The sequence below is a fragment of the Giraffa tippelskirchi genome, chromosome 10 (assembly GCF_054371585.1).
Source record: "Giraffa tippelskirchi isolate mGirTip1 chromosome 10, T2T-mGirTip1v1.2.pri, whole genome shotgun sequence".
Taxonomy (NCBI): domain Eukaryota; kingdom Metazoa; phylum Chordata; class Mammalia; order Artiodactyla; family Giraffidae; genus Giraffa; species Giraffa tippelskirchi.
Window position 1 is genome coordinate 61,031,283 of NC_137284.1, and position 25,087 is coordinate 61,056,369.

The following is a 25,087-nucleotide window of genomic DNA, read 5'->3' on the forward strand; positions in this document are numbered from 1 at the left end:
CTTCATGGAATGACTTCATGTTTTCCAGTAGGACAGTGCCTACATCCATTTTCCACAGGAATTTATGCCCTGAATATAAATAATCCCCCTCTGTGGGGAAGGCTGGCATGCAGAACACAAAATACGAAGTTAAACTGAAATTTGGGGGGTGATTCAAATAAGAGTTCCTTAATGAAAAAGAACTGCACTTGAAATCAGTCGATTTAATTATTGTGCTTTATGAAAGCCATTATCCTCTGCCGATGACGAGCCTGATAGCGTGGCTAAGTTCTGGCAGTATCCAGGAGGGCAGGGGAGGGCAGAGCTAGGCTCAGCTTACCAGAGTCCAGTTATAATTGCCCCGAACACTTGTGTTTCTCATTAAATGAGTGTGGCCATAAGTTTCTAGACTCTTGAAGGTCTTTTAAGTGCTAGCCTATTCTTCAGTGGATTAAACAGTGTTTTTTCCTTTCGCTGATGCTAAACACTTCTTTTGGTTTTTCCCTCCATGGAAAAGACTTATGTGATGCCAAAATCCAGATAAAAACTGAAAATCCAGATACTTAGTGTTTTTAACCTGAATGTTTATTATCATAGCCACAAACCTGTGCAGTTAAGTAAAACGCACAAAGGCATATTTGTATGGACAGATTTGGGGTGCTAATAAATATAATTACATAAAATAAGCTACTTTGAAATAATATATTAGTTCATTTCCTTGTCATAATAAATTACATGTATTTGAAATAAAATCATCTGGTTAAAATATATGATTGTAATTTTAGTGTTAACGTGATTTTTTTCTAGGAAAAGTATGTTAAAAAGAAAGTGCTATTTCAATTAATGTTATAATTATTCGTCTTATAGTAAATGTAGTAGCAGTGGGTCTATTTTGATAATTACATATGTTAAAGACCATGATTAAACTAATTATTATATAAATAGTGTGCTTATTCAGGTAGCATTAGTGTATAAATTTTCAAGCCACTTTTTTTTCTGAATTGATAAGAAAATACTTATGACTTTTATATATTAGAGTAGTTGACTAAATGAAAAGAAAACCCTAATATCTAATTTTATAAAAACCAAATTAATCTGTGCATAATAATTTGCTATATTCAGTGAGATTAATATATTCCCATTTTGGTGATAAATGGTCTTTGAATATAAACCTTCTGAAACAAGCATTAGTTTGTATAATTAATCATCTTTATGATTCTTCTGTGGTTTCAAACTGTCATCTTCAATAGCAGTTTGGATGCTGAAGCAGTCATTAATTATAATTTTTTTTATGTCTAACAAAGTTGTATTTAGTTTTAGAATTTCAAAACTGCTAAATTTTATCTTGAAACATTACTGCGTAGAACAGCCAGGCATGAAGCTGCTCCAATCATATGAGTCTAGATTAACACTGGCCTGTACAGAAATGAAGAGTTATCTGTTTCTTCTGTAAGTATGTGTGTTATTATTGGTATATCTGAAATAGAATATGAAATCAAATATCTGCCTATACATGTTTATGTATAAATGTTTATATGCCATGTAGGCTGGACTTGCAAAGTGAGGAAGTGAATGAATCATTGTATTCCACTTTCACGAAAGGTTTGCATGAATTTCTGAGACTGTCAGCTATCAGAACATCTTTTCCATTTTAAAACATGAATTATTTATCATTTAGGGAATATCAGAGCTTAACATTGTAGGAGTTTTGCACTCTTACTTTTTAGGCTGGCAGATAAAACTGATCAGTGGCCTGTTCCCTCTGATCTTTGTCCTCATGGTCAACCAGTACTTTCGCAACATTTAGATAGAACCTTTAATCAGTCTGGCAGCCCTCCTTTGGTTAATCACATTCCTCGCTAGAGTTTTTCTGATCTTTAGAGTGCCACATCTACAGATACATAGATACTTGCCCATTGTCGTCTATTTGAACAGGATAACCTGGCCTAGAACAGTGCCTGGCACATACAGGCACTCAATAAACAGGTGAATGAATGTTTCACAGGTGAAAGGTGAAGGTTAAGAAAATGCTTACTTGTGTGAAGTGTTCAGACAGCAAGCCTCCAACTTGCCTATAGATTGATGGCCAGGAAAAAATAACTATATTTGCATGGGAAAAGGTATGTAGAAAATAAACTTAGAAAAGAGTGCTTGCTCTTCCTCTCCAAGCTCTATTCCAGTTACTCTTCTCTCTTTTGCTTTTAAAAGTGAGTAGTTGGTCACTAGTCATAATGAAAGCCTAACAGTTGACTCAAATAGTTGTTAAACCACTGGAAAAACGCTTCTTTTTCATTGTGCTTTTTTTGGACAGTATAGATAACGGTAAAACATGAACTACATTATACAAATACCTCTTTTATGCCCAAACATTCAGTAGGAGGGAATGACATTTCTTTTATTACCTTGGTAAATGTTTTTAAGGTGTTTAGCAATAAGCCTTCTTTTTTGTCAAAACTGCTTAGATGCAGTGGTTGCTAGGAATTTACTGGAAAAACTATAGTTAATAATATCAGAAAGAGAAACGATATATGTTTAGTCAGCTAGTATGACAGATCAGTTTGAGTAGTATATGCTCTTTCATTTCCCCGTCATCTTGATCTTTTGTGTTATGGAAAAATAGTGGTAATGAAGTTTAAAAAGTTTATTTTCCATTATTGCCCATCAGTCAAATGTATTTAGCATTTTTTTCCATCTTTTGAACAAAGAAATAGATGGTTCTAAATAATAGAAAAATAATGCTTAAGACATTTCTAAAGAAGAGGGTGATAAGATTTTAATACTGATGTGAACAAGGTCATCTTTAAGCCTTAGTGAATTAACTCTTTTTCAGCTGTGTAATTTTTTTCTTCTCATGTAAAAACTTCAGAATTTTGTCATGCATCCCATGATGCTAAATTTTAACATGAAGAGTATTTCTAAATGGTCATTTTTTTAAAGAATAGTGTTTGTTTAGAATAGTGTTTAAAATTATTTCCTTTGACATTTGCTGGCTTATTGAAATTGATATAGGCCCATATTTGTTACTGTTTACTTTGGATTTTTATGTCCTACCTTTATTTATTTCCTTAATTGGGTGGTAATGGATTTTCTAAAAGTATTGTTCTAACAAACATGCTATAAAAGTCATTTAAAGATTCTAGGAAGAGAACTTCAGCAGAAAGGTCTCAAGCTTCATGGGTGACTGAGGGTTCCCTTAGATGGGATTTTTAGATAAAAAAGAAATTTTTTCTTAACCAAAAAATAGATAGCATCAGACGCCCGTGGGTTAGCATGCTGCTAAATTTCACAGAAATTTTAACCTACTGACTGGTAATAGCAGATGCTACAGAATGGAGACTAATGTAACTTCTACTTTCTGGACTTCTCTAAAACTGCTGTAAATACTTAGTTACCGCACAGTATGCACTCTAGGATATTTATGTGCTCTGTACGTTGCATTCTGGCTTGGAATTTTGGTTCGTGGTTTCATCCATTGTTAACAGTGATGGTAGACTCTCCAGAGAGTTAAATACAGTGGAGCTTGGTCGTTCCATTCTGACAGCTGTTTCATTGCTTATTACCTCCCACTTTGCTTCCATCTGTGTGTGTGGCAAAGGGAATTGTCCTAAAAAATATAGGCTTCCTCGGAACATAAATGTGTGTTTGTACACCAGTAAGTCCGCAGTCTCCTGAATTGGGGTGACATTAATAATCGTACTTTTAAAAAAGCTTTTAGAGGAGGGTTTAGCAGTTCTATAGAAATTCATGTTCATCTCCACAGTTTCTGTAAATGCATTAACAAACAAACAAATCAATGTTTATTAAAGTGAAAAGATAATTTGTAAGATATCATTTTTAAAGAAAACTTTCATTTTTAGGTTAATACAGGAGCTGAATTGTCATGTATCTTTGGAATCCATGGTTAACATAATCATCTCAGGCTTTTTTTTTTTTTTTTTTAAAAAATGACTGTTTAATTGAAAGCTACAAAGATGCTGATAAACCACATACTCATGGAATATTCATCCTGAAACCGGGAGTCCTGCTCAATTTGTTTGGTTTCTCAGATACATTAAGCATCATAAACTGAAATCATGGAACACTTTTGTCTTAATTATCCAAGCTTTTGTAAAAAAAAAAAAAAAAAGTAACCTACTTTTATACTAAGCAAGGCCTGAGATATAGTTTTACCATAAAAATACAGCATTGGGCTGGTAGGAGTTACTGCAGATAATGCAGCTATTTAAAATCAGCTGCTAGGTACTATAAACCCTTTAAAATTACTAACAAATGAGGGAGGCTTGACTGAGGACTGTTCAGAATGGTTAGCCATGTGCTTATAAAAAGGGACACATGAATGATATTTGTGTGTTTAACCCTGGTTATAAAAAGTCATTTGATTTTTATAACAGCATGTTCAGTGGTTACAAGGCCTTACGACTTGAGCTAAAAATGTAGAATCCCACTATAGAAAGTGCCATAAAAAGGAAATAGCGCGATAAAACTGTATTGGTCATATGTGAAAAAGATGCATGTGTGTGTATGTATACGTTTACAAGGAATAATTATACTTTAATTTTTTAAATTAACAAAGCATCCTCTGATGGGATTTTTCTTGTGATCTTCAAGAACCCTTTCCCCACACCCAGTTCATGAACCTTAGCTATTATTAAATGTATGACTGTCTAGGAAGTGATTTGTGTGGGCTTTTAAGAAAGCAAATGTGATAACATTTAAGGTGTACTTCTAAAAATATGCAGCTCTATATAGGTGAATGGAAGGAAATGGAAGAAAGAAAAAAGGAAGCAACAGCAATTGGAGGGAGGGAATTAACATTAAGAAGGAAAAAATATTGGGAAAACAACCTTTAGGCATGGTTTGTAATGTCCAGACACTGAGCTTAAACTCTTTATATTTGGGGGGAGGTCTTATTTAATATTCACAGTGGCCCTGGGAGTTTGTGGCCAGAATTCCTTTCTCACAAATGAGGAAGGAAAGATCTGAGATGCTAGAAACATAAATTTCCTAAGGACACACAGCAAATTATGGGCAGAGCTGTGAAAGAAATCATATCTGGATGATGTCTGAGGTTGAAAAAAAGTCCTTCCTGGCTCCATTCTCAAAATCGAGTTATTATGCAATCTGTGGCACAGTGGTTAGCCTAGTGGTTAGCCAAGCGAGTTACCTGGGAGTGAAGTAGGGCAGGATCTGGGTGGCGGGGGAGCCCATTCCAGTGTGGGAGGAGGGCAGACCTGTGACACAGCCTCAGAACTAGAGGGATGGCGGGGAAGCATGAACCTGATTTTCGTGAGTTTTCCCCACAACTTTTGCTTTTTATTTCTGACCTGTGCATCTTTCAGGAATCTTAGAAGGTTAAAAATAATATTTAGAATCTTTTAGCAGGTGATTGAGAACATATGACCTGCCTGCCCTTCTGCCATGGCATGCTGGCATTTATTCCCTGAAGGGGTGAGGCTCCCAATTGCCCCACACTGACCTGGGGCAAGTTACATGGTCTGGAGCAAATCATTGAGCTCCCTGTCCTTCCATTTCCTACCTGTTAGAGGCCTGTTCCTTAAAGTCCTCACATAGCAGACATTAGAAATAATTCTTAAGGAAAACAGAACCACAAAAATAATATAGAATTGAAATGTATGCCACTCAATATATTTATGTATCATTTTTAGGAATATATTCAATCTGAGTGTTCAAAGAAAAAGAATGCATGACTATTCTGTGTTGAGCTCATGTACTTTCTTCATTAGATTACCTTTCTCATCCTCTCCACTTCTGTGCTGATAATGGGTCAGACGCCATTATCTCCATTACAGTTGAGGCAATGAGAGGTTAATGCCTGACCACGGCCAGTAAGCAAGCTGGGAGCAGGACATAAGCTTCCTGTGCAAATCTAAGGTTCATGTTACCGCCTCCATAAAGCCAAATTGCTACCTCAGAAACTACCTTTGGCCTTAGTTCCCTCAGCTGTAAATATATGGTCATATCCTATAAAAGGCATTTACTCTTAGAGCTAAGATTTTGTTATTTCAGGAATCAGTGCCCTGAGTGCTTTTGGCATAAAAATGCTTTATGCATTTAGCAAAAAGTTAGAAAACAGTCATACAGTTGGGGGTGGGGGTGGACTAGATATTGGTGAACCCTGAATATGAAGCAGTAGGAAAATCTGAGTCATCTCTGACCTAGGTTGTGGACTTTGGCGGATGAATCTGAAGGCAGAAAATGTTTCCAGATCCACTTTGATTCAGTACAATACTGCTCAATTTTTACAACCTCTTTTTTATGGTATCCCTTTGATATAACTAGGCTATTTCCTTCCCAGGTCTCATGTTTAATTGAAATTACTCATCACCAATAGAAACTTACAAATACTTTTCCTATCAGAAATGTCAATTGTTTGAAAATTATTCTAAACTACTGTTTTCCGGCGGTGGGGGTGGGGGGTTGGAGTCTATAGTGATGGTCTAGATTTAGCCTTTAATGCATTGATAGAACCCTGAAGAGATGCTGAAACTGTCATTAACATGCCATTTGCTTCCCCACTATTTGCGTGACACACAACACATCCCAGGGAATGTTGCAGTTGTCACTGTAAGAAGGTAAATTTTCAAGTACTTCACTTTCTGAATGTCAGTGAAGTTTAAAAACAAAACAAAACTGTGCCAGTATTCCCACATTTTGACCTAAGAAAACATGGTAATTAATATACATTGTCTTCATATGCCAGAGTGATTAACTATTATATCTTCAGTCCTACCCTAGTGTCTGGCGTATAGTTGGTACTCAGTCCATGCTGAAATCATTATTAAAAAGACATATATATGCTGGTAAGAAGGGCATGACAGCAGTCTTTTTCTTTGACTAAGAAACATGACAAAGATTTTTTACTTACTTAATGATTAAGGCATTACTGGATTAAAAGTCTCCTAGAGAAAGTTTCAAATGCATTTGTGCTCATGAGAAGAGTTAGGAGCTGCCAAGGGTAAGAAGGACACAATTCTGTCCAGACAGATGCTGTTTAAAATGAAGAGTGGTCGTCTTGTTTGTAAGGACACCTGTTCAGTCTTACCTACAAGTATTCAAATGTCAAAAATTATTAACTTTGGGTGTGGATACAACCTGTGAATACACATTCACACATTCAAGCTAAGATTATACTTAAAGTGCTTCCTGATAGTGATATTTAATTCTAAAAATGGGGCAGTATGCAGCTCACCTTCTAAAGCTAACATTACGATGATCTTGTTTTTATTGTCAGCTAGATGAAAAAGTGTAATAGAATGAGGTAGATAAATTTAAGTTTCTAGAAGCAATTTTGTTTTCATCCTGTGCTAATCAAGCATTTGTGTGTGAACCAAAGCAAACTAACATTTCTAGTGAGGAAAATGTTTGGCAAAACAATCAAAAGAAAGAAAACTTCTAAATTTTCTCAACCTAAATGAAACTTTCACAGATAAAAAGGACAGCAAGCTATGTTAGAATACAGTGAAACATTTTATGAGGGTGAATCTGAATTTTTAAGGACTGTTATTTCTACCACTATGGAAAAAAGTCAAATGTAAGTTCTATGGTACGGTATATTTTTATCAAAAACTTCTAAATTTGCTAAAACTCATTTTAAAATTAATAAACAGAAATCTGTTACATTTCTGTATACTGAAATATTGGAAGAAGAAAGTAAAAAAAAAAAAAATCACATTTAAAATCACAGCAAAAGTACCTACCGAGAATTTCCTGGCAGTCCAGTGGTTATGACTGCATTTTCACAATCCCAGGTTGTTGAACTAAGATCCTGCAAGCTGTGTGGTGCAGCCCAAAGAAGAAAAAAAAATTATATGTAAATAAAACTTATTTATATACAAAATACCTAGGCATAAACTTAACGAAGGACGTGAAAAATCTATGTACTGAAACCTATAAAATATTGATGAAGGCAACTGAAGATGATTCAAAGAAATGGAAAGATATCCTATGCCCTTGGGTTAGAAGATTTAATATTGTTAAAATGGCCATACTACCCAAAGCGATCTACAAATTTAATACAGTCCCTATCAAAATACCCATGACATTTTTCACAGAACTAGAACAGATAATTCTAAAGTTTATATGGGAATCATGAAAGACCTAGAATTGTCAAAGCAAAACTGAGGAAAAACAAAGCAGGAGACATACCTTCCAGACTTGAGGCTATACTGCAAAGCTATAGTAATCAAAATAGCATACAGTATTGGCACAAAAATAGACATAGATCAGTGGAACAGAAGAGCAAGTCTAGAAATAAACCCACACATCTACTGTCAATTAATCTATAACAAAGGCAGTAAGAATAATCAATGGAGAAAAGATGGTCTCTTCATCAAGTAGTGTTAGGAAAGCTGGACAGCATGTACATCAATGAAATCAGAATATTCCCTCATACCATATAAAAAAATAAATTCAAAATAGTTAAAGAATTAAATATATGACAGCATAAAACTCCTAGAAGAGAACACAGGCAAAACACTTTCTGACACAAATCGCAGTGATATTTTCTTAGATCAGTTCCCCGAGGCAGTAGAAATAAAAACAAAAATAACCAAATGGGACCTAATCAGACTTAAACTTCTGCACAGCAAGGAATGGGAGAAAATATTTACAAATGCTGTGACTGAGAGGGGTGTAATAGCCAAAATATACAAACAGCTCATATAACTTAGTATCCAAAAAAAAAAGAAAAAAATTGAAAAAGGGGATTTTTTCCCAAAGACAGACAGACAGATGGCCATATAGGCACATTGAAAAAATGTTCAACATCACTAATTATTAGAAAAATGCAAATCAAACCACAACTAGATATTATCTCACAATGATCAGAATGGGCATCAAAGAGTGTAAAAATAAAAGCTGAAGAGGGTGCGGAGAAAAGGGAACCCTCCAACAAAGTTGGTGGGAATGTAAATTGGTGTGAAAACTATGGAAAACAGTATGGCGTTTCCTTAAAAAACAAAACTAAAAATAGTTACCATATGATCTAGCAGTCTCACTCCTGGGTATATATATCTGGAAAAGACAAAACTCTAATTGAAAAAGATACATGCATGCCAGTGTTCATAGCAGCACTATTTACAATAGCCAAGACAAGGAAGCAATGTAAATGTCCACTGACAAATGGATAAAAAAAAAATGGTATAGATATATAATGGAATATAAAGTGAAAGTGAAATCACTCAGTTGTGTCAGACTCTGCGAAGTCCATGGAATTCTCCAGGCCAGAATATAACTTAGCTATAAAAAAGAATGAAATAATGCCATTTGTAGCAACATGATGGACCAAGAGATTATTATGCTAAGTGCAGTAAGCCAGACAAATATAATATTGCAAAATGTGGGAATCTAAAAAATGATAGAAATAAATGTATATACAAAACAGAAACAGACTCATAAACATAGAAAACAAACTTAACGTTACCAAAAGGGAAGATAAGGGGGAAGAGGGATGTATTAGAAGTATGGGGTTCACAGATAGAAATTACTATATATAAAAATAGTTAAGCAACAAAAATTTATTGATTAACACAGACAACTATATTCAATACTTTGTAGTAATGGAAAATGGAGAAAAGTCTGAAAAAAAATAATCGCTTTGCTGCACAACTAACACAATTTTTAACTATGCTTCAATTAAAAAAAAAAACCTCAAAATTTTGGTGAAACCTACTTATATAAATTTAATGCTTTATTATTACAAATATTAGAATTACTAGTTTGGTTTCTTTAACAAATAAAGGAAAAGGACTTCTGAAAAATTCATTTTTAAGAAATTACATGTGCAACTTCAGATGTCATAAATGATATTCAGTTCTGTCCCATACTGTATCTGGTTGCAATGTCAACCCTTCATGTTTCATAGTGTTTATTAGAGTTGTTTCTTAACAATCTTGCCATGGCCACCACATGAAACTATGTAAACACATGGACCTGATTTTTTTTTTAGGATGTATTTTCTATACATTGCTATCAATAAAACATTACATAGAGCATCATACAGTAACTTAAATTTGTGCCATTTTAACTAATAATAAATGTAGTGTTATGTTTAGGAGTCAAACCCCTAGAGTATATCACTTTTATTAGTGAGAGCTGCTTTCTTCCAATATTTAATGTTATATGAAGTTACGAGGTGCTTCAGATTTAGCTTGATTCTCACCCTCTATGAGACAAATTTATAAGTATGTTATCATGATTGGCTTTTGTCTCTTCCTGAGCTCTTTGTTTTGTGGTTCATTGGGGTCGGAGGTGCTTGGTCAGGAGTTGGAGAAGAGACAAAGAGTAGAGCTATGCTTTCATATAAATATGGTGTGACCCATTTCTGCTCATGCTTTTTGTTAGCTCTTTCATATAATTTATTTTGAGGACTTCATTGCCCCAGTGCAGTATTTTCTAAAATAGAAGAGAAAAATGAATAGTGGAACACAGGAAAAGAACTCAAAGTAGAGAAAATGAACTGAGCAAAGAGGTAATAGTGCCATTCGAGACTATTGTGAACTTGTGTCATTGTCTGAACAGGAATGTGGATTCATTTCAGTAACTAGGTAAGTATTTAACCATTTAGAACTCACTCATATGACTAAATCAGAGTTCTTGTTAGTATTGTGTTTCTCAAATAACAAACAAGAAAGAAGTACCCCCAAAAACGTTGTTTAAAAAAACAAACACAACTTACCTCCTGCACCTGTATATCATTTGCAGAATTATATCCTTGAAACCACCTGAGAACCAGAACACGCACTGAAGGATGTACTCTGTAGGGTGCTGATACGACTCTTTAATAAGTTGTCTTGGATACATCGTATCTGAGAATACCAGCCACTGTAATAAAAATTTAAAGTTCTAAACGTTTGGCTTTATACAGTAAGAAATTTTTCAGCTGTAAAAGCGATCTCAGAGTTCAGATTTACTTGCTTATTTTTGAAAATGTACACTGATTGGGATGAATGTGTTATTGATGTTTATGAAATATGTGGATAGCATGTGTGGCACCAGCATCTGTAGACGGATTACATCTTGTAGGGTAAACCTCTGAGTAAATGGTTCCACAGTCGAAACAAATTTTATTCTATATGAAAATCATTTGGACTTCTACTTGATCCTGCTTCTCATCTTCAAGTGACTGTTTAATTCCAAACACTTGCATGGTACCTTTAAACAATTCATCTTTGGATGCCATGTAGAGAAATCATTACCCTTCAACTCAGCTCACAAAAATTCATGCATGCGATTTGTGTCAGATGGGATTAATTTTTCTCCTTACTCATTTGTGCGCAGGAGAAGATATATATAGGATTATAAATCCCCCTTTTTGGTGAGTTAGTATAGAATACTGGCTAAGGATATAAATACCAGATGACATTGGCACGGATACTAGCAAGCTGGGCAACCTTGGCAAGATGAGTTGATCTTTTGGTGCCTCAATTTCTTCTACAACATGGAAATACTCTGATTACCCAACATAGGATTGCTGTGAGGAAAGAGGAGAATACATGTCAAGTACTTAGAGCAGAACTTTTGATAAATGTTACTATTATTATTATTCATCAGCATCATCATAGAGGATCTTGCTAGAAAAGCCAAAGCATCTTATTACAGTAGTAAGGTTTCTTTGTATATATAAGCTATACTTTTGTCATATATAGTGGCATGTTAGCAACCTCTTTTTGAAAAGGATCAATAGCATTGACTTAGACAATACCACATCATTTCAGAGTCCTAATAATACAGTTTTTATTTGTCATGTTCACTGTAATTCTGGTCATCTTACTGCAAGTGATTTAATGTGGTTACTGTATTAACTGTATAGTTTACAGAAGTTTTTTAATGTTTTATAAATCTCACACATGATTGTGCTTCTGAGAGTGAGAGTATTCTTTTAAATTATCAGTTTAAGAGCAACATTTCAGAGATCTGATTCAAGGAAGAATATCTGATTTCCTTTGCATTCCACAGGAATCATCTGTTTCAAGAGGAACAGTCATGCAGGCTTCAAGGCTTTCGGTATAAAAGATAGCTTGTTGACCATTTTCCATTCATTTGCTTTGCAGCTTGCAGTTCCCCACAATGACGAGTGGACCCGATTTGCCAGGACCCTTGTGGAGATTCGTGCTAACAGAGCTGACAGCGAGGAGGAGGGCACTGTTGAGTTACCTGCCTAGTGGACGTGAGCCGGCCCCACCTAGACCTTCTAGAGCTCTGCATCTGCAGTCAAGTCAGCTTGTATCCATGTTTATTCAGTATCAGTATTGCTGTGGCCTTCTGAGTGCCATGTTGTGCCAGCTTTGCTCCAAGTATTCCAAATGTAGCCCACCATACTGTCCACTGACCTGAAATTCACCAGAGCATTTCTGTCTTTATATTTCTGTCTCAAAAATGGGGGTAGGGGGGTGGGAGCCTTTCTGGGTTGAGTTGTTGCCTTTTAACTACTTAGTAGCTGTATTTAATAGCTGGAAACCTCTGGTTAAATTTGTGCTTACACACACTCCTGGCATAGTCCTATTAAATCCATATGAAGCCAGATATGATTAGGTACAGATGTGGTGTGCTTCATGCTATGGTACAGGGCCAAAGACTTGAGATGTAGTGTTTTACACGGTGACTCACATTATGAATGGATTTACTAGAAGAACATTGCTGCTCCTTATTTATTGTGGTGTGCTGCATGGAACATATTTATTTGAAAGCATTAAAATAAACGATCCTAGAGCATGTGCCTAATGAGAGGACTGCATTGTCTCTCTGTTGCTGTTGAGGTTACATTAAGTTCCAAATAACAATTACAGTATGCTGGTTCCACTGAGGACAAGAAATCTTTAGAGGTTTGTTGGCAGTGAATGGAATGAATTTTAATGCCTATTATTTCTAGGTACTTTAACAATATTTCAAATATAGCTGATCATTGATACTTGTCATTCAAGCTAACCCAGTCTGACAAAAGTCTATGGTTCCTAAATATGACACCAGTATTGCCAATAAAATGTTCCAAACCAGGTCTGCACCAGTGTGGATAAATCCTTTGCTTAGGAAAAGCCTGATTAAAGTTCTACTGTGGCCAGGGGCTAAGAGAGATACATTAGAGCCATGTTAAAGACTGATAATGAATTTACAGGCAGTCAACCTGGCTGGACTTAAACCAAGACTCTGGTTTTATTTTTATGAAGGAACATGTGTGGTATTTCTGGAAAGCTCTTTCTTGTCTCCTTCGCCAGAACCCTCTTTACCCAAAGAATATCTTAAGCATTGGAGTAAGAACAGGTTAAGATGAACCTATACCAAATGCTCCACATTATTTCATTGTGTTTTAATTTATACCAGAAAATTATGTTTACTACTATTGGACTAGGAAACATGTCTATAAACAGCTTTATGGGATTTTTCAAAAAGTCATTTCATGCTTAAGAGAGAATTAGAATAAATAGTGGTTGAGTCATGAAAATTATTTGAAGAGAGGCTTTTGGTGTTTTAGGAAGGGAATTTCCACGGTGCTTTGTTGGTAGGGATTCCTTGAACTGTGCAATTTCTTGTACTTTTGAAATAATGATATTGATTTTTCTCTAGGTGTCATATGGTAAGTATATTAAGATTCTTTATAAATATATATTGTTTTTAAAGATAAAATGAGTGTCTAAAATAGGTTTAAAAAACAGTCCACAGTCCAATGAGACAAAATACCTGTACTCTGAAAACTGTAAATCCTGATGGAAGAAATTGAAGACACAAACAAACAGATGGAAAGATATACTGATACCATGTTTTTGGATTGGAAGAATCAATATTGACCATATTGGTTCTTTCGGTCAATATATAATCAATCAAAATGATTATACTATCCAAGGCAATCTACAGATTTAATGCAATCCCTGTCAAATTACCAATGGCATTTTTCATAGAACTAGAACAAAAAATTTTTAAATTTGTATGGAAACACAAAAGACCCCATATAGCCAAAAGAATGTTGAGAAAGAAAAACAGAACTGGAGAGCTTAGACTCCCTGGAGAAATCAGACTCCCTGACTTCACACTATACTACAAAGCTATAGCCATCCAAACAGTAAGGTACTGGCACAAAACCAGAAATACAGATCAATGCAACAGCATAGAAAGCCCAGAAATAAACTCATGCACCTCTGATCAATTAATCTATGACAAAGGAGGCAAGAATATACAATAGAAAAGACAGTCTCATCAATAAGCAATGTTGGGAAAGCTGGACAATCACATGTAAAGAATGAAATTAGAACACTCCCTAAGGCTATATACAGAAACTCAAAATGGATTAAAGATCTAAATGTAAGGCTGAATACTATAAAGCTCTTAGAGGACAACATAGGCAGAACACTGACATAAATTGCAGCAATATCTTTTTTTTAATCCAGCTACTATTATAATGAAAATAAAAACAAAAATAAACAAATGGAAACTAATTGAACTTAAAAGCTTCTGCACAGCAAAGGAATCCGTAAACCAAATGAAAACACAGACTACAGACTGGGAGAAAATATTTGCAAATGAAGCAACTGATAAGGGATTAATATAAATAGCTCATGTAATTCTTATGTCAAAAAAAAAAATCGAAAAATAGGCAGAAGATCTAAACAGACATTTCTCCAAAGAAGACATATAGATGGTCAAAAATCACATGAAAAATGTTCCAACATCATTAATTAAGAGAAATGAGAATCATTTCAAAACTTAAAACAACAGTGGGGTATGAGGTATCACACATCACAAAGGATGGCCATCATCAAAAAATCCACAAACAATAAATGCTAAAAAGGGTGTGGTGGGAATGTAAATTGGTAAAACCAATAGGGAGAACAGTACGGAGGTTCCTTAAAAAACTAAAAATAGATTTACCATATGATGTAGCAATCCTACTCCTGGACATATATCCAGAGAAAATCATGATTCAAAAAGATACACTCACCTCAGTGTTCATTGCAGCACTGTTTACAATAGCCAGGACATGGAGGCAGCCTAAATGTCCATCAACAGAGGAATGCATAAAGATGTGGTGCATACACTTATATGTGGAATCTAAAAAACATGGTATAAGTCAACTTACCTACAAAACAGAAATACAGTTACAGATGTAGAAAACAAACTTACGGTTACCAAGGGGTAAGGTGGGGGGAGGGATAAATTGGGAGATTGGGATTGACATATACACACTATTTATAAAATATTATATATACACACACACTATATACAAATAGTTCATTGCACCACTATAATAGCCAAGACATGGAATGTCCTAAATGTCCATCAACAGAAGATGAAATATACACATACAGCAGAATATTATTCACCCATTAAAAAGAAATAATGCCAATAGCAGCAAAATGGATAGACCTAGAGATTATTGTACTAAATGAAGTAAGTCTGACAGAGAAAGACACATATCCTATGCTATCTCTCATATGTAGGGTCTAATTTAAAAAAATTATACAAATGACACTTACTTACAGGAACAGACTTATAGATATGGAAAACAAACCTCTAGTTACCAAAGGGGAAACAAGGAGGGGGGAGGAATAAATCGGGAGCTTGGGATGAACATATATATACTACTGTATATAATATAGATAACCAATAAGGACTTACTGTATAACACAGGGCACTCTACCCAATATTCTGTGATAACATATGAGAAAAGAATCTAAAAAAGGATGAATACATTTACAACTGAATCACTTTGCTATACACCTGAAACACAACATTGTAAATCATCTATACTCCAATAAAAAGTTTTTTAAAAAGCAATCCAGTGAAAAGTACTGGGGGAAAAAGCTTCTCAAACATATGTTAAAGGATCTTGGAACAAATCAACAACCCATGAGTTGTTACAGACAATCGTCTGAATGATTCGATGTGTCAGGACTATGAAAACTTCAAAGGTCAGTCATTTGTAGTAGGCACATGAGGAATTGTGAGAGCTTACATAGAACCCACCTGCCAATGAAGGAGATGCAGGTTCGATCCGTGGGTTGGGCAGATCCCCTGGAGAAGGGAATGGTTACTCACTCCAGTATTCTTGCTTAGAATCCCATGGACAGAGGATCCCAGCGGGCTACAGTCCACAGGGTTAAAAAGAGTGGGACACGACAGCACGCACACATATGCGTGTACATCCCACCATGGTATCGTCTCCAAGAGAGTTTCCCACTTCTTGTGTGACACTGTCCCATGAAGAATCTGGGAATGTGTAATGACAGAATATGGGGGAAGTGATACTATGTGGAGTTCAGAACAAGGTTATAAGACGACATACAGATTCTTTCTGGGTTTCTTGGCACACTCACTCTTCATCCCCAAGCCATTTTGGAACTTACCCTATTCCCTCCAGGCTGTTCAGAGGCCTAAGCTCACCATTGGGTGGCCATGTGGATACATAGAGATATCCAGCCAGCCTATAGCCAGTCAAGTTATCCCAGCTGAGGTCCCAGATGGAATGTGGGAGTCATGAAAATCTGCCTTCAAGATCTCTTGTTGCAAAGAGCATAACTGACAGCTCCAGCTGTTTTGCTCTAAAATCCTCCAGTATGTTTGACCAAAGCTGTGCTCCCCACAGGCTGCTCCCAGCCAAGACTGAGCATAGCAGGTATAGTGAGGCAGGCCTGTTGCTGGGAGATGCAGGAGTTCTGAGAGATGTGAGTGGCTCAGGGACTCCCTGTCAGCACTGCTAAAACTTTCTTGGAGTTAGCCTGAGACTAATCTTCCTTCTTTCCCTCTCTCTTAGGGTCAGACTGACATCACTTTCTAATGGGTCTCCTAGCTCTCCTAGCTGGGCACATGTGAGTCCTGATAAGCAAGTAAAGACACTATACACTGAAAGGGTTACAAGAATTAGCATGTGCCACTAGGGCCAGGGGAGTAGACTGGGGTTAGATTTTAAGGAGGCTGATTAAGGAGCCAGCACATAAGACTGGTAGATAAGAATTTATTGACTTTGAGACACTTTTCTGGGATACTTGATTTTATATTCTGGCAAGGACCTCAGGGCATAGGTTAGCTGTTATAGTGGCTCTTTAGAAGTATGAAAAGGCTGTAGCCTAGCCTACACTTAGTGAAAATGCTTGAGTTTCCCTGACTGATGGTACAGATAGGAATAGAGAGACTGAGGAAAGTGGGGAGGTTAGAGTGAATGCATTACATAAGGCCTAGGAGACACATCCAACAATTAAGGTGTCTAAGAGCACCTGGAGTGCACACCCTTCCTCAAAACCATTAGCAACAATGGGAAAGACTAGAGACCTCTTCAAGAAAATTAGAGATACCAAGGGAACATTTCATGCAAAGATGGGCTCGATAAAGGACAGAAATGGTATGGACCTAACAGAAGCAGAAGATATTAAGAAGAGGTGGCAAGAATACACAGAACTGTACAAAAAAGATCTTCACGACCCAGATAATCATGATGGTGTGATCACTCACCTAGAGCCAGACATCCTGGAATGTGAAGTCCAGTGGGCCTTAGGAAGCATCACTACGAACAAAGCTAGTGGAGGTGATGAAATTCCAGTTGGGCTATTTCAAATCCTGAAAGATGATGCTGTGAAAGTGCTGCGCTCAATATGCCAGCAAATTTGGAAAACTCAGCATTGGCCACAGGACTGGAAAAGGTCAGTTTTCATTCCAATCCCAAAGAAAGGCAATGCCAAAGAATGCTCAAACTATCGCACAATTGCACTCATCTCACACGCTAGTAAAGTAATGCTCAAAATTCTCCAAGCCAGGCTTCAGCAATACATGAACCGTGAACTTCCAGATGTTCAAGTTGGTTTTGGAAAAGGCAGAGGAACCAGAGATCAAATTGCCAACATCTGCTGGATCATCGAAAAAGCAAGAGAGTTCCAGAAAAACATCTATTTCTGCTTTATTGACTATGCCAAAGCCTTTGACTGTGCGGATCACAATAAACTATGGAAAATTCTGAAAGAGATAGGAATACCAGACCACCTGACCTGTCTCTTGAGAAACCTGTATGCAGGTCAGGAAGCAACAGTTAGAACTGGACATGGAACAACAGACTGGTTCCAAATAGGAAAAGGAGTACATCAAGGCTGTATATTGTCACCCTGCTTATTTAACTTATATGCAGAGTACATCATGAGAAACGCTGGGCTGGAAGAAGCACAAGCTGGTATCAAGATTGCCCGGAGAAATATCAATAACCTCAGATATGCACATGACACCACCCTTATGGCAGAAAGAGAAGAACTAAAGAGCCTCTTGATGAAAGGGAAAGAGGAGAGTGAAAAAGTTGGCTTAAAGCTCAACATTCAGAAAACTAAGATCATGCATCTGGTCCCATCACTTCATGGGAAATAGATGGGGAACCAGTGTCAGACTTTATTTTTTTGGGCTCCAAAATCACTGCAGATGGTGCTTGCAGCTATGAAATTAAAAGACGCTTACTCCTTGGAAGGAAAGTTATGACCAACCTAGATAGCATATTTAAAAGCAGAGACATTAGTTTGCCAACAAAGGTCCATCTAGTCAAGGCTATGTTTTTTCCAGTAGTCATGTATGGATGTGAGAGTTGGACTGTGAAGGAAGCTGAGAGCCGAAATATTGATGCTTTTGAACTGTGGTGTTGGAGAAGACTCTTGAGAGTCCCTTGGACTGCAAGAAGATCCAACCAGTCCCGCCGAAGAATTGATGCTTTTGAACTGTGGTGTTGGAGAAGACTCTTGAGAGTCCCTTGGACTGCAAGAAGATCCAACCAGTCCATCCTAAAGGAGATCAGTCCTGGGTGTTCATTGGAAGGACTGATGTTGAAGCTGAAACTTCAATACTTTGGCCACCTGATGTGAAGAGTTGAGTCATTGGAGAAGACCCTAATGCTGGGAAGGATTGGGGGCAGGAGGAGAAGGGGATGATAGAGGATGAGATGGCTGGATGGCATCACCGACTCAATGGACATGGGTTTGGGTAGACTTTGGGAATTGGTGATGGACAGGGAGGCCTGGTGTGCTGCGATTCATGGGGTCGCAAAGAGTCGGACATGACTGAGCGACTGAACTGAACTGAACTGAGTGAGAGGCATAAGCATCTCTTGGAATTTTAGTCGAGGCCAGCTAGAACTGATGGAAGGAGAGACAGTCACAGAGCAGGGCTTTTTATATCTGTGGGAAATCTCGAAATGATGAGATCTCAAAGTAACTAGATGGTGGCAGTTTACCACAGTAGCCAGAGAGTCATATTTACCTTAAAGGTCTATGGAAAAGACCCTGATGCTGGGAAAGATTGAGGACAAGAGAGAAGAGGGTGACAGAGGATGAGATGGTTGGATAGCATCACTGACTCAATGGACATGAGTTTGAGCAAACTCCCAGAGACAGTGAAGAACAGGGAAGCCTGGCATGCTGCAGTCCATGGGGTCACAGAGTTGGACACAATTTAGTGACTGAACAACTACAAAGGGACCCCCTACTCTTCTTCACTGAGTTTGTCCTTGTATGATACCACACTTGTTTGGGACTTACCTAGTGGTCCAGTGGCTAAGACTCCACGTTCCCAATGCATGGGGCTCAGGTTTGATTCCTGGTCAGGGAACTAGATCCCACATGCTGGAACTCAAGAACTTGCATGCCGCAATGAAGACTGAAGATCCTGCATATTGCAACTAAGATCCGGTACAGCCAAATAAACTCATTGTCTTGACTGCTATAACTTTCTCTGTTTCAAGACTGCTATAGTCTTGAAATCAGGTAGTATGTACTTCAACTGTGTCATGCATTGTGAAAAATTGTTTTATTAGTTTTTCTAGGCCTTTCGTGTCTCTACGTGAATTTAGAATCACTATGAAATTCACAAGAAAACCATATTGTTTGGATTTCTATTGGGATTTCATTAATCTACAATATATATAAATTTGAGAGAGTGGATATCTTAATTTAAAATTTTCTAATATGTGAACAAGATGTATCTTCCCATTTAGTAACCTCCTAGTTTTCAGAATTAAAATTTAATTTTATATATCAACCTTGTATTTTGCAACCTTGCTAACTACACTAACTTCTAGTAGATTCTGTAATCCTGTTGGTGATTATGTACATAGTCATGCTCCCTAAGAATAATGAAGACTTTACTTCTTTCTTTCCAATTTTTTTTTTTTTTTTGCCTTACAGTACTAGCTCAGACTTACAGCTCAATGTTGTATTGAAGAAATGAGAGCAGATGTCCTTATCTCTGTTTTTAATCTTAGTATCAAAGAGATTGAGGGCAGGAGGAGAAGAAACAGAATATGAGATGGTTGGATGGTGTTATTGACTCAATGGACACGAGTTTGAGAAAATTCAGGGAGATAGTGAAGGACAGGGAAGCCTGGTGTGCTGCAGTCCATAGGGTCGCAAAGAGTCAGACATGACTTAGCAACTGAATAACAAAACAAATCAAAGAGTGTTAGTGTTTCACTTTTATCACATGAAGGAAATTCCATTTTATTTTTAGATTGTTAAGAACCTTTATCATGAACAGATATGGAATTTTTTCATATGCTTCTGTTCTGCATCCATTTATATGGTCATTTTTTTCCCCCCACTTATTCTGCTAATGTCACCCTGAGTTGTTATTTTGAATACTAATCCAACCTTGCCATCCTGGGATAAATCTCCTTTGGTTAAATGTATTATCCTTTTAATTTTGTTTGATTCTACTTGCTAATAATTTTTAAAGGATTTTCCCATAATTGTTCCTTAGGGACACTGGTCTGTAATTTTCTATTCTTGTAATGTCTTTGTCAGGGCTTAGGAACCATGATTATGCTCATATAATGAGCTGAGAAGTGTTCCAGTCTCCTCTATTTCGTGACAGAGTGTAATATTTGTATTATTTCTTCCTTTACTGTTTGGTAGAATTCACTAGTGAAACCATCTAGCCCCAGAGTTTTATTTGTGGGAAGGTTTTTGGTAATAAATTATTTATTTAATAGAATAGGGCTATTCAGATGTCCTGGGTTTTTTTTGGGGGGGTGGTTCTATTTTGGTAAGTTGTAGTTTTCAAGAAATGTGTGCACTTCATCTAATTTGTCAAATGTATTAACATAAATTTGCTCATAGAATCCCCCTTATTAGCTTTTCATGAATGTAAAGTCATAGTGATGTCTCCTTTTTAATTCTTGATGTGTTGGTAACTTGCCTTTTTAAAAATAGGCTTGCCAGTTATCAGTATTATTCATTGTTCAAAGCACCAGCTTTTAGAGTTGCTGATTTTCTCCACTTATTTGGAGTTGCTGATTGTCCACTTATTATTCTGTTTTGGATTGAATATGCTCTTCTTTTCTCTTATTTCCTAAAGTAAAAGCTTAAATCATTGGTTGTAAAACACTTCTTTTCGTCTAATTTAGCCCTTTAAAGCTGTAAAAATCGCTCTAAGAACTGCTTTTACTGTGTCCCACAAATTTTTGATATGTTATGCTTTCATTATCATTCTGTTCAAAATATTTTCTAATTTCCGTTGTGGTGTTATTTGACTCATGACCTTTTTTTAGAAGCATGTTTAATTTCCAAATATTTGGAAAACTTGCCAGGTATCTTTATTTTCATTTCTAGTTTGATTCTGCTTAGTAAGAAAACATACAGAGTAAGAAATACTACTCTGTATTTCCAAGTCCTTTGAAATTTATTAAGATTTATTTTATGGCCTAGGATATGGCCTAGCTTGGTCAATGTTCCATGTGCACTTAAAAAAAAGTGAATTCTTCGTATGTTGAGTATGTGGTTCTAAAAATGCAAAATAGATTAAACTGGCTGAGAGTATTGTTTCCATCTTCTATAATCTCACTGGTTATTTTCTGTGTGCTCTATAAATGACCAAGAAGGAGATATTAAAATATCCACTTATGGCTGTGATTTTTTTCTGCTTGTCCTTTAGTTCTCTCCATTTTTATTTTTGCATTTTGAAGCTCTGTAACTAGATACATACACATTAAGTTTATTGTATCTTCTTGATAAACTGATTCTTTTATTAGGAGATTTCCCTTTGGTGTTTCATTTCAACCTGAAAGGCTCCCTTTAGCATTTGTTGTAGGGCAGGTCTGCCAGGAAAAACTCTCAGCTTTTGCTTATCTGGGAATGTCTTAATTTCTCCTTTATCTCTAAGGAATAATTTTGTCAGAAGTTGAATTTTCCATTGACAATTTTTTTCTTCTCAGCAGTTGCATATCTTATCTTACAGCCTTTTGGTCTCTGTGTTTCCAGATAGGATATCAGATGTTAATCTTTCTTTAGGAGCCCATATATATGATGAGTTGCTTCTCTCTTGTAACTTTCAAGTTTCCTTCTTCAGCTTTGGCTTTGACAGTTTGATTATGATGTATTCAGGTGTGGGCCTTTTTTAAGTTTTCCTACTTGAATTTTATGGAATTTCTTGAATGGATAGATTGTTTTTCATAAAATTTGGGGGAAATTTTAGCCGTTATTTCTTCATGTATTCTTTCTGCTCTTTCTCTGTCTCCTCTTGGTATTCTCATTGTATGTATGTTGGCATGTATGATGGTGTCCCACAGGTCTCTGTTAAATTTTCTCTCATTTTTCCTTTCTTTTCTCCAGACTGCATAATGTCAATTGATTCTTCATGTTTTCTTATTCCTTCTTCTGTCTATTGAAATCTGCTACCGAGCTCCTGTAGTGAAATGTTCAGACTTCCCAGGTGGCGCTAGTGGTAAAGAATGCCTCTACCAATGAAGGAGACATAAGAGATGCAGGTTTTATCCCTGGGTCGGGAAGATATCCTGGAGGAGGGCATGGCAACCCCAGTATTCTTGTCTGGAGAAGCCCATGGATAGAGAAGCCTGGCGGCTACAGTCCGTAGGATCGCAAAAAGTCAGACATGACTCAAGTGCCTGAGCACACAGTGAAATCGTCACTTCAGTTACTGTGCTTTTTGACTCCAAAATTTCTACTTGGCATTTTATAATATCTACTGACATCTTCTATATGGTGAGACGTCATTTGCATACTCTCCTTTAGTTATTTAGACATTTTAGTTGTTGTTGTTCAGTTGCTAAATTGAGTATATTCCTAATAGTTCATTTAAGGTCTGTGTCTAGAAAAATCCAATATCTGGGCTTTCTCAGACATAGTTTCTATTGACTTTTTTTTTCCTTGTGCACGTGCAATACATTATTTCTTTACATGTGTATTTTTAGTGGTGAACATACACATGCAAGGAATTACACTTAATATTGTAATACATACAGTCATTATAACATACAGCTCTGGAAATCAGATTTTCTCCCCTCCCCTTCAATTGGAAACACTGGCCTTCTCTTCCTGTTTCCACAGGGCCTCAGTGGCAGCGGGAGGTGAGATCTTCCGGCCTTCGCAGGGCTCTTCTGAGCACGTGCACAATTCTGAGTACGTGTGTGCTTCTCTCCAGGTCCCCAGGGGCCTGTCAGAATTATTCACAGCCCTCAGAGACCTCATTCCCTAGCCTGTCCTCTCAAATTTTTGGTTAGTCTGTTGTTTGCCCTAACTGGTATTTATTACCTCAGCCAGCAGCAACTAAGATATTAGCTGTGAATGCTTTTGACAAATGCCCCCCCAGGAAGCAACTTTAGCATTGCACCAGTTCCAAGGTAGGTGCAATAAAGACAAGTATTTTGCCTACCAGGGAGGAACCAGATAGGTCAGAACAAATAATTAGAATTCTTTGTGAATGAAGTACTTTCTGCTTCCTGTAGTACCAGGAATGTGAGCTATTATTTTTAGAGCTACTGCTGGACTAGAGAGGGCAGATGGGACTAGGGTAAGTTAAAATGACTCAAAGTTCATGATTCTTTCAGAGAATCAATACTGTTCTTCAGTCAGTGTTCCCTTAGTTGCTACAAGTCTTTGGTTAATTTCCAGAATCTAAGAACAAGAGTTGATTTTGACAGTTTCAGCCTGTTCTTTATATGGAAGGGCAGAATTTGGGGTTTCTTACTTTGCCATTTTGGCTAATGTCATTCCCAGTCTTTTACTTTTTTTTTTTTAAATAAATTTATTTATTTTAGTTGGGGGCTAATTACTTTACAATATTGTAGTAGTTTTTGCCATACATTGACATGAATCAGCCATGGGTCTACATGTGTTCCCCTTCCTGGACCCCCCTCCCACCTCCCTCCCCATCCCATCCCTCTGGGCCATCCCATTGCCCCAGCCCTGAGCGTTTGTCTCATGCATCGAACCTGGAATGGTGTTCTGTTTCACATATGATAATATACATGTTTCAATGCTATTCTCCCAGAATGTCCTACCCTCACCTTCTCCCTCAGAGTCCATAAGACTGTTCTATGCATCTGTGTCTCTTATTCTGTCTCGCATATAGGGTTATCGTTACCATCTTTCAAATTCCATATATATGCATTCGTATACTGTATTGGTGTTTTTCTTTCTGGCTTACTTCACTCTGTATAATGGGCTCCAGTTTCATCCATCTCAATAGAACTGATTCACATGTATTCTTTTTAATGGCTGAGTAATATTCCATTGTGTATATGTACCACAGCTTCCTTATTCATTCGTCTGCTGATGGACATCTAGCACTCTTTTACTTTTTTTTTTTTACCACTCTTTTAATCTGCTCAAGACTTAATATTTGGAGTGTGTTTCTTGTAAACATCTTAAAGTTGGGTCCATTTCTCTTTTTTAATCCAGTCTAATAATCTTGGCCTTTTAATTATAGGATTTAGTCCATGTACAGTTAATGTACTTTGGGGCATGACTGATTTTTTATTTTGTATTAGTAATTGTTTTTTGGTCCCATTCATTGTTCTTACATTCTTCCTCTTCTGCCTTCTTTTTGAGGGATCAAATAATTCTTAGTACTGTCTTATATTTAATCTAGTGACCTTCATTATTTTTAGTAATTTCACAAAAACATAATATGCATGTTTAATAACAGACTACCTTCAAATGATGGAGAAGGAAATGGCAACCCACTCCAGTATCCTTGCCTGAAAAATCCCATGGAGAGACGAGCCTGACCAGCTACAGTCCATGGGGTCATAAGAGTTGGACACGACTTAGTGACTAAACCACCACCACCACCTTCAAATGATGTTATGCTACTTCTCACACACACAAGTATGCAACAGAAT

The 25,087-nt window shown here is 36.7% G+C and overlaps 2 protein-coding genes across 9 annotated transcripts in view; one reads left to right on the forward strand and one right to left on the reverse strand.

The window, feature by feature from the left end:
* DYNC1I1 (dynein cytoplasmic 1 intermediate chain 1) overlaps window positions 1-12,347 on the forward strand; it is a 402,307-nt gene extending 389,960 nt beyond the window's left edge. For all 8 annotated transcript variants that reach the window (XM_081531541.1, XM_081531539.1, XM_081531543.1 and 5 more), the window contains one exon: window positions 12,051-12,347. In XM_081531541.1, coding sequence (XP_081387667.1) covers window positions 12,051-12,161 — 111 coding nt within the window. In that variant the 3' untranslated portion in view covers window positions 12,162-12,347. The remainder of the gene's footprint in view (window positions 1-12,050) is intronic.
* Window positions 12,049-25,087, reverse strand: part of SLC25A13 (solute carrier family 25 member 13) — a 240,920-nt gene continuing 227,881 nt past the window's right edge. The window contains exons 17-18 of the transcript XR_014066092.1: window positions 14,930-15,039; window positions 12,049-12,329 (exon numbers count right to left, since the gene is read on the reverse strand). The gene's annotated coding sequence lies outside the window, so the exon portion shown is untranslated. The remainder of the gene's footprint in view (window positions 12,330-14,929; window positions 15,040-25,087) is intronic.